Source organism: Lemur catta, chromosome 13 (assembly GCF_020740605.2).
Source record: "Lemur catta isolate mLemCat1 chromosome 13, mLemCat1.pri, whole genome shotgun sequence".
Classification (NCBI taxonomy): Eukaryota; Metazoa; Chordata; class Mammalia; order Primates; family Lemuridae; genus Lemur; species Lemur catta.
The window spans coordinates 11,429,722-11,440,429 of record NC_059140.1 but is presented as its reverse complement, the minus strand read 5'-3'; the positions used below and the strand labels follow the sequence as shown (position 1 = coordinate 11,440,429).

General features: G+C 53.6%; 1 protein-coding gene across 1 annotated transcript; it reads left to right on the top strand.

Annotated features, from left to right (window-relative positions):
- Positions 1-5,036: 5,036 nt before the first annotated feature.
- SOX1 (SRY-box transcription factor 1) lies at positions 5,037-6,206 on the top strand. Its single transcript, XM_045566733.1, has one exon. The coding sequence runs from the start codon at positions 5,037-5,039 to the stop codon at positions 6,204-6,206; it is 1,170 nt and encodes a 389-aa protein (XP_045422689.1).
- The last annotated feature ends 4,502 nt before the right edge of the window (positions 6,207-10,708 follow it).

The window sequence follows — 10,708 nt, the reverse complement described above, 5'->3', positions numbered from 1 at the left end:
CGCGCGCTCTGGAGCGCAAACACCCGAACCCCTGCTCCCAGCCTCGAAAAGGCCTCTGGCTGCAAGAGCAGGCAAGGGGCTCCAGACCAGCAGAGAGCCCGAGGGTCCCGGAGTCTCCGCGAGGGCAGCGGCGGCCAGCAGACGGCGATCGCGGCCCGCGCCATGGCACGGTCAGCGCAGACGCGCCGCTGGGCCTTGGGGCCGAAGTACAGAGCCAGGGCCTGCTCGCTCTACACTTCTCGCCGCTCGGCGCAAGAGGAAGAAACCGGGCCTCTGTGCCCCGCCCCTCCCCTGCGATCTCCCTTGCAGCCCCCACCCCGCTGCGCGCGGTCCCCTCCGGGACGCGCTCTCTCCGCCCACCTCGCCCTCCCTCTGCGCCTACTGATGCCCACGGTGACCTCGAAGGCCTCTTCCAACTCGAACCGTTCTTTCTTTTTTTCTCTCCCGCTCTTTCTTTGCCGACTTCTTTCCTCCTCTCCTTCAGACTACTCTTTTCTCTCTCAGAAGTCCCTCCTAGAAACTGGGGGCTCGCTCACGACTTGCCTCCCTTTAACTGTGGTCTCAACCCTCGGGGCGACGCCTGAGCCCGTAAGGCTGCTTCCCTGGGAGGTTCCTGGTGCCTGGAGCTGACCTGTGGGAGGGCAACAGGTCCTGGTCTGGCCACTTCTCCTGGGGAGGGTGTCACCAGACCTACAGTCTGTGCCACAGCTGGGGGAGAAAAGGAGGAGTTTTTGTCTTCTTTCTCTGACCCCCCAGAACTCCTAACATGCCCTTCGGACTCCATGCTTGGAGCTGGAGACTGACGCCGGGTACAAGAAAACCCATCTCCAGATGCCTGAAAGCTAGCGTTCACAGAAAAGTCGCCAGGGGCAGGGCATTCCATCCACTGGGACTCTGCTTCCCAGATTTGTGATGACCACAACCATTGGGAGGGGCGTATAAGCTAAAAGTTTTAGTTACTCCACATTTGCAGTTCCAGCTAGAGGTGTTAAAGTCCATAATTCAATTTATTTGCAAGCCAAGGACTCTTGCATAATGGCTTAAATATATCACATATGCATACATGTGCATATATTACGTGTGTGTAACCACATATGTACATATACATATATGCGTATATATAATTTCTTCTGATGGTGGCTTGGATCTGGGTTTTCCTTGAGGATTATGGCCACAGGTTAAATAAAAGAACAGAAAACATCTTTATTTATCCACATGTCTAAGTTGATCTTCTCTTTGGCGTTTTTTAGCAAAGAGGCACAATGAAGTTTCTGAGTTGCAGAGAGAGCAAATTTGGTCAGTCAGCAGTGAAAGTAATCCTCTGCGGGGGTGCTCTGGACTTCCTCTGACATTGCTTGGAAATGGGGAAGTCTGTCTTCAAACCCTGAAGAGTCTGGCCTTCAGGAGAGTGACCAGCTTGAAGGAGGTCGCTACCAACGTGGTGGGGAGCCAGGGGGAAGTGGGTATTTTTGAAATGCATTTTGGATTGTTTTCTCTCTTTTAAAGAGTCACTGGGGAGAGAGGTTAGAAATCTCTAGGAACTGAGGCTCCCAGAAGCCATCACTACCAAGAGCTAATATGACTCCTCACAACTCAGGCCAGGATGGAAGGCACAGAGGTCTCGCTTGCAGTGCCCTGCCACTGCCAATCATCTATTGCTTGGCAACAAGTCACAACTGCAGCTCAGGTTTAATACTTGTGCAGGTGGGCACCCACAGTGTGTGCACCCACTTGGGCCCAGGGAACATCTCGCTTTAGAGAGTGCCCTGAACGCTGAGCACTAACATTATCTCATATAATGCAACACCATTTGCCTCCTATTTAGATACTCTGAAAAACAAGGGTAACGTATTGGGAAACAATTTTCAGGACTATGGTAGAAAGAAACTAGACCATTTCAAAGTCAGCTATCCAAGTTCCCCAAAGCATAAAGCATTCCTGCAAAGCACACTGGAGTGCAGGGTGTTTATAAAATAAATTGCTCCATTGATATGGAAAATAATGTGCCAAGCCTGATTCATAGAAAGCGTTTTCAGGGGGTCTTAAGCTATTTAGTTTAAAATCTAAATTGAAAAGCAGAGGAAAGAAATCTTTCAACTGCTAAGTGGATAATATAGTTTATAATTTGTAAACCATTTCCTTTATTTCAGTCTTGCTGACTTTTCCTAATACACTGGGTCTCCCTGCACACCCATTGCCTCCTAAATTATCAAAGAAAAAATGGGTCTATAGCATTCCTAAACAATATTCTTGTTCCTTTTTTGTTCATTCACAATGTAACCGATATTTGTAGGTAGTGCATGAAACAAATCAAAAGATTTAACAAACTCAATTGGTGGAATAAGAAGGTAGTTGAAAACCGAGTTTATAACCTAGATATTTGGTGAAAAATAAACATGAAATGATGTTTCCTTTTAATATAATTATATATTATTTGATGAGTTTACTATTAAATGCTGAATGGCCTGAAATGAAAGCAGTTTAATCTGCAGAGAGATCAATTTGCTGCTGCACTGCATACTGTAGCAACCCTGCAATAAAAAAAGAAAGTACAGTAATAATCATAGTAATTGAGAGGAAGAAAAGCATTATTCCTGTACTTTGAACAAGCAATAGGGTCAGGAAATTCACAACCTCAGAATTTTTTTAAATAGAAAAAGAAGAGGTGTCACATGTTCACTGCCCAACACACTTAAACATCCTTATTGCACTCTTATTGTCATCATGATGGTTATATGAGCATTTCTATTACGTGCTCAGTCACGTGGTGTTTGGTTAAGGCTATACTTTACCCACCACCAACCTTCTTAAGCACCCTCATCTCAGGGTGCATACAGAAATGCTCCCTGCACCTCTCTGAGGACATAGGAGGAATACTTGAGCTCAAGGATTTTCTAGGAGAAGTCTTTGGGCCACTTTCAAATCATTCTGATGGAAATGGTAGTATGAGCGCAATGGTGTTGAGATTGGGTTTGAAAATCTCTTGTGCCCCAAATCAAATACACTTTGTGGTTTAAGAATTATACAGCTACTCGGAGGCTGAGGCTGGAAGATGCCTTAAGCCCAGGAGTTTGAGGTTGCAGTGAGCTATGAGGACCCCACCACACTCTACCCGGGGCGAAAGAGCGAGACCCTGTCTCAAAAAAAAAAAAAAAATTAACAGCAGGTAGAATGCCTTAATCGTTCCACAAACCCAGCTTTTCCTTTGCATAATGCAGGAAAACGGCATCTGTCGCCTGGTCACGAGGCCCCACCTTTCCATTCGGTTTCTGGTGGGCCCTGCGCAGTTCAGTTTTCCCAGTTCTTAGGCAAACAGCTTGTGGAAGATCTGCTCCAGAAAAGCGTGGGCTAGATCTTTCTTTTGCGATTTCAACAAACTTTTTCAACGGTTGTTGAGTAACTAGATTCCAGATAGATCTTCTTGTTTTCAACCTTCCTAGAAATTCCGTTTCAAGAGGAGGAAGCCAGGTTGAGAAGAGTACATGACTCTAACTCTCAGGCTCATCAAAAGACCCCTTCCCTCCCAAAGTTCAGGGCTGATAGTAAAGGAAGCTAATGGAGCCATGCCGCACACAAATGCTCCCCCGTTACCAGAATTACGAGGCCTGGACCTTGAAGGCCTTGGCTGCTAGAGGGGGCACTGCAGAACTTCAGTACGCGCAGGGGTGAAGAATGTATGGGGTGGGGGTGACTGGACTGCCTAATCCTCACAGGAGAACCCGTAGGGGGCTTTCGGGGTTATGGCCCTCGGACGGTCTCCTCTGCGTCCAGGGGAGCGCCGCTTCTTGTCAGCATTCGGACCCAGCGGAGGGCGACGTGCCGGCCTCGATCTCCAACTTTCCCTTCCCCGCTTGCAAAGAGTTGGCGGGCAGGGGCAGAGGAGGAGCTGGGTCTCTGCCGCGCACATTTAAACACTGCCCGGGGCCGTGTTCTCTCTCCCTAACCCCTAACGATTCTTTCTCGGTCTTAGCTTTTAAACCCAAGTGTTAATCATTCGGAGCGCGCGGGCGGGGAGAGGCGAGGAGGGCTAGCTCTGAGTTCGCCGCCGCTAGCGCCGGCGCGCGCGCGCTCAGGAAGCAGTGTGGCTGTGACCCCCCCCCCGGGCCTCCTCCCCCCTCCTTCCTGCCCCTGCTCCCCTTGCCTTCCTCCCCTCCTCCCTGCTCCGCCGCCCGCGCCCAGTGCATCTACTCCCTCCCCACGTCACTCGCCAGCGCGCCATGCAAATCACCGCCGCCGCCAGCTCCCATTGGCCGCGGCGCGCTCATTTAATGGCAGCCCGGGCCCGGCGTATGGCTGCTGGGCCCCGCGCGCCGCCGGCCCCGCGTGCGCCTCCGCTCCGAGCGCACGGCTCCGGGCAGGCAGCGGGCAGCCAGTCCCGGGCTCGGCGGCCCCGACTCTCTGGGCCTTTCTGCCCGCCCGCGCTCCTTCCGCTGTCCCTGGCCCCCCTCCCTGGCTGCACCGCGATCGCCCCCTCCGGGCCCCCCTCCGCTTTCCCCTCGGCGCCTGTCTCCCCCCGGGCACCTGGGACCAGCACATGCCCAGCGCACGCGGCGCGCCGCTCTGCTAGAAGTTGCAGCCCCCGAGTTGGAGGCCGCTGAGGACCGAGCACACGAGGAAGGAGATAGCGCGCGGCAGCGGTCGGCTCGGAGGAGACCGCAAACCCCGGACTCGGCCCAGCGCACTGCTCCGACCCGGAAAGTGGAGCCTCAACTTGGCCACGACTGCACCTGTTTGCACCTTTCCGCCGAAGGCGACCCGGCTGCGGTGGCGGCGAAGACGGCGACCCCGACCGTCGGCCTCTTTGGCAAGTGGTTTGTGCACGAGGAGAAACTTTCCACCTGCGAGCCTAACCGGCGTTGAGTGCGTGCGTTTTTGCCTCTTTTTTGTTGTTGTTGCCTCCACCCCCCATTCTTCTCTCTGCTCTAGGAACCCCCTACGTCTCCTTGCGTTTGAACTCCTCTCCATCTCCCCCCACCCCAGCCGTCTATGCTCCAGGTCCTCTCCTCGCTCTGCTGGTGAACCCGCGAGCCGCCCCGATGTACAGCATGATGATGGAGACCGACCTGCACTCGCCCGGGGGCGCCCAGGCCCCCACGAACCTCTCGGGCCCGGCTGGGGCGGGCGGCGGAGGAGGCGGGGGCGGCGGCGGGGGCGGCGGCGGAGGCGCCAAGGCCAACCAGGACCGGGTCAAGAGGCCCATGAACGCCTTCATGGTGTGGTCCCGCGGGCAGCGGCGCAAGATGGCCCAGGAGAACCCCAAGATGCACAACTCGGAGATCAGCAAGCGCCTGGGGGCCGAGTGGAAGGTCATGTCCGAGGCCGAGAAGCGGCCGTTCATCGACGAGGCCAAGCGGCTGCGCGCACTGCACATGAAGGAGCATCCGGATTACAAGTACCGGCCGCGCCGCAAGACCAAGACGCTGCTCAAGAAGGACAAGTACTCGCTGGCCGGCGGGCTCCTGGCGGCCGGCGCGGGAGGTGGCGGCGCGGCCGTGGCCATGGGCGTGGGCGTGGGCGCCGCGGCGGTGGGCCAGCGCCTGGAGAGCCCGGGCGGCGCGGCGGGAGGCGGCTACGCGCACGTCAACGGCTGGGCCAACGGCGCTTACCCCGGCTCGGTGGCGGCGGCGGCAGCGGCCGCGGCCATGATGCAGGAGGCGCAGCTGGCCTACGGGCAGCACCCGGGCGCGGGTGGCGCGCATCCGCACGCGCACCCTGCGCACCCGCACCCGCACCACCCGCACGCGCATCCGCACAACCCGCAGCCCATGCACCGCTATGACATGGGCGCTCTGCAGTACAGCCCTATCTCCAACTCGCAGGGCTACATGAGCGCCTCGCCCTCGGGCTACGGCGGCCTCCCCTACGGCGCCGCGGCCGCCGCCGCCGCTGCTGCGGGCGGCGCTCACCAGAACTCTGCCGTGGCGGCGGCGGCGGCGGCAGCAGCCGCGTCGTCGGGCGCCCTGGGCGCGCTAGGCTCGCTGGTCAAGTCGGAGCCGAGCGGCAGCCCGCCAGCACCAGCTCACTCGCGGGCGCCGTGCCCCGGGGACCTGCGCGAGATGATCAGCATGTACTTGCCCGCCGGCGAGGGTGGCGACCCGGCGGCGGCCGCTGCGGCCGCGGCGCAGAGCAGGCTTCACTCGCTGCCGCAGCACTACCAGGGCGCGGGCGCGGGCGTCAACGGCACGGTGCCCCTGACGCACATCTAGCGCTGCCGGGACGCCGGGGACACTTCGGCCCGCGGCCGGAGACTCGGTGACCACCGAGCTCACGGCACGCACCAGGGCTTTCGCCAGACCCGGCGCGGCCTTGCTTTTGTACAGACGTTTCCACGTTCTTGTAAAATGAAAACGCTGGAGACGAGCACCAGGTGACACATGCCCCCCACTCACCTTTCCAGGAGTCCCTGGGACCACTAGGCGCTGACACAAGGCTTGCGTTTTAGACTGAACTTGGGTGTTTTATTGAGACTTTTTGTACAGTATTTATCATCCACAGAGGAGGGGACAAAAAGACAAAAAAAAAAAAAAAAACAAGCGAGGGGCGATGCCAACTTTTGTATCAGGGCCGGCGCGCTTTCATCCTGCATTGCTTCCTGGCGGCGTGGATTGCCCGAGGCCAGTGATAGGAAGCTGGTCTCGTTTGTTATAAATGTAGTAAGGCAGATCCAAACATTTACAAGGTTTTTGTAGTTGCTACCGCTCTTTTGGGTTGGTTTGTTAATTTATACAAAGAGGTTAACACCGCCCCCCTTCAGGTGGCGGAGTTATATTCTGGATTTTGTAAAACTTTCTGTATCTCAGCATTTCCATTTTTTTTTTGTTTTGTATTATTTCACGTAAATGCATTGTGAAATTTTTATTTTAGGCGTTGCGGTGCGGGGAGGAGGAGTCAGATTATGTACATAGTTTCCTAAAAAGCCTTTCTTCTAAAAACAAAAAAAGAACCTCCCAAAAAATTGTATTGAATTTTGAGTCAATAAATTTAAGAGAGAAAAAGCCCACTTTTCCCCATAAATTTGAAACGTGCTAATTTTATATGCATGTTTTATGAGTTCAAAGTACAATTAGTAAATCCAAATGAGGAGAAAGAAATTATCAGCATGAACTAAATGTAAGGGAACCCCAGGGACATGGAGGTAGGATTTTCATGGAGCTTTATTCAATGGAAGGGAAGAAAGTTAAAATCCATAAATTATTTTGTATAGTTGAAGTGTTAATATGGAACGAGGAATAATTTCAAAAATATCTTCTTTTGGTCTGGCCCAGCAAGTGCGTGCGGCAAGGGGGGGTTTTGCGTTTCCTTGCTGCAAGTTTTGAGCCCTCCACCTGGCGGGGCATCTGCAGGGCAGTTGGGTCCGGAGGAGGAAGGAGGAAAGGAAGACCCCCACGGCGGGACTAGGCCAAGGATTGGGGACAAAGGCCATGGCGGGGACATGGGAGCCCTCAATTCCCCAGCAATTAAGATTGGGAGCAGAAATTATTTGAATGTGGTTCAAGGAAACACAATCGCTCAACCAAAATGTACTGCAGCTGAGCCCCCCTCTGTCCCCCCCTCCCCCCCTCCTCTTTCTCCTTGGGAATTGGGCACAATAATTTTGCCGGATTTTCACACACACAAAAATATCGACCACCCTCCTTCCCCCACGTGAACTGGGATGCAAGTTGCTAACAGACGTGAACGCAAAATGCCGTTTATTATTCCTTATGAGATCTTGAGGTTGTTTGATGCTTTAAATTTTTTAATTATATTTTTTGTAGGTGTTTATCAGTACATTGCAGTTTTTCTGAAATTTAAAGTTTTCTGTAAAACTTTGTCTTCAAGTAATCTGACAGCATTAAATCTTGCATTTAAAAGTTATACTGTAGCAAATACATTTTGAAATTAATCACAATGTTAAGATGAAATTATATTTTTGAAAAAAAAAACACTTTAAATCCAGATTGAAATATGTTGGTTTCTGCAGCCTTAGGCTTCTCCCCTCATTTTCTCAATATCTTTTCTTGTCCTGGAATGAGTATGGACTATCCATCCAAAAGTGGGCCTATCCCATCAGTTTAATGAGAACTGAATTCAGCCTGCATCCGAGAATAGCTTTAAGTATAATGCTAATCTGACAATTGACATGTGTAATTTTTTGGAGTCATTTTGATAATTTTGCTTAAACCACTCATTCGTTAAAGTGATTGCAAAATATGCAAGAATGATGTCCACTGGTTTCTAACAAGATAATAAAAGCCCCCCCTCTTTTCTTTTTCTTCATTTTTTTTTTCTTTTAGCAATTTGATCCTTTGTGAAGCAGTCATTTCCAAAAGTGTCTGCATGCATATGGATTGCTGAACGGAGCAGCACCTTGAGATAGTCTGGGAACAAGTGCCACACCAATCCCCTCTGGGAGAAGCTTTGGGAAAGTCTATAGAGCTCTGTCTGTTAAGTCACCAGGAGCTTCCAGAGCCCTGTTTACTCTAAAATACAGAGACTTAAAGAACTCTCTCTGAGAGTCTTTCACTGATGCCCATTCTCAACTTGTCACCCATGCTCACCCTTGTGTCTATGTCCAGTTGTTGGCATCTAAATCTGGGCCCATCACACATTAATAACTTGGGGGCCCACTTTAAACAAAAAGTTTGGTCAGTATGCCTGGAACACCGGGCAAAGCTGTCAGTTGTTTTCCTGGAGGGGGGACTTACAGTTTGGCAATTATTGCATGTGCCACACACACAGTCGAAATAGTCAATGCCAGGTGCTCCAACCATCTTATTTCCTTTTTGTTCTGTTGATTAGGATGACACAGAAAAAAGCATATAAATTCTTTAATGACTCAATTGAAGAGCAGCACAGGAGGGGAGGAGAAGAGATTAGCTGGGATTTATCTCAGGATTGAGATGCTATCCGTGTCTCTCCAATTTAAATTAGTGGAGAAACTATTCCACTAGGCCCCAGACATTTCACTCAACTGTGAGCTCAGTTTTTGACCAAGTAATACTCATGGTTTTCACCAAGAGAAATACTATATGATGATCTTATTATAGGATGACTTCATTCACTTCCCAAATCACAGGATGGTGTTTCTGTCTCCTAGTCCAATTTCGTTTGGAACCCGTGGAGAGAATGTGGACAGGATCCTTTTGAGGCCTGGAACAAAGTTTGCACGACTTCGTGCAGGGGACTCTGTGGATTTATCCATCTGCCCACTGAGCCCTGGCCCTGTCTTCTAAACTGAGGGTGCCAGGGTTTGTGTGCTTGAGGGTTCTTTGGTTTGGTTTGGTTTCATTTGATTTTAACCTTATTTTGTTTTGGTTTTCAACTCACTGGCCCCTTAGTTGTTGTTTTTAAGACTCTGAGACCGTCCCCCCCAAAGAAACCCACCAGTAGCTGGATGAAATGAACCACTTTTAAAGAAGAGTTTTGGGTACAGCCGCCTGATCTGCAGACGTGCGTTGGGGAGCCTGAGTGATAGGTCTATTAAAATCGTGCGTGTGGGAGAAGAATAACACTCATAACCACGCATTTCATTTCTCCGACAAAGACTGGGCACCGCAGATTTCTGTCTCCGGAAAATTTCAGTTAATTCAAGGACTGCATCCCGGGGCGCGTGCCTTGGAAGTCGCGCTCGGATTGGCCGGGCTCCCGTACCCTTCGGTCCTTGGGTCGCTTTAGCTCCAGCCCGCACCCACCCCGCGCCCCCACGCGTCCGCAGCCAGGCCCTCGGGGCAGAGGCTTCAGAAGGGTGGGCAGCAGAATTTAATCACAAGTTTGATTCCTTGGAAACTTCAAGTGAAAAGCAGACTTGGCCTTGGCGCAGCTCTCTTTCCAGCGTGACTATTTGGCGGGATTGAAAGGCGCGGCCAGATGGGGAGGAGTGAAGGGGACGCGGGCCCCCGAGGAGAGGAGCGGGAGGGGTCTAGGGTGTCCCTCAGTCCTGCAGGGTGGGGGCGGCGCCAGGGCCGTGCTAGGGCCGGCGGTCTGGCGCGCGCGGAGGTCGAGACGCAGGGGCCCGTCACCCTAGCCCACTGCTCCTGCTCAGTGCCGGGCCTCCTCACTGCCTCCCCTGTCCAGAGGGCGAGTCCCGGCGGGGGGCGAGGAGACGAGCTCTTCCCTCTTCCCCCCAGTTCCCGCCCTTCGTCTCCAACTGCGCGCCAGCCGCGACCCTCCAGGCCTCCCCGGACCCGAGCGGCGTCTGCAGCGGGCGGCGCCCTGTGGCCCAGGCCCTGGTCCGGGTCCCCTCCTCGTGGGCTCGGGGCTCGCGTGCGCGCCCCTCTGCGCCCCGCCCCACCGTGCAGCCCCTTCTCAAAGTCGCCCTTCTCGGGTTCTGCCCGGGCCGAGCTCGACATTGCGCGCTTTCCCTCTCACCCTGCGCACTTCTCTTTCCACCCCCCATCCATTCACTCCTACTTCTTCACTTCCCCCTCTCGCGCTTTATCTCACTCCGACTCCAGCATCTACCTCCTTTTCATTCACTTTCGTTTCTTTCTGCTCGGCCTTCTCTTTGTCCGTCCTGTTTGCCCCATCCTCTCCCCCCACCCCACCCCCGCCGTCCTGTTCGGCCCCAGGATGCTGCGTCCGAGGCTCCGGTGGGGACCCGGCAGGTGCCTGGGAGCGGCCGCGCCCCCGCGGGCTCAAGGCGGGGAGCGGGGGCGTCCCGCGGGCGCTGTCGGGGAGCCAGCCTAGCTCCGGCCGGCCCGGGCCGGGAGGCCAGGCGGGGTGTCAG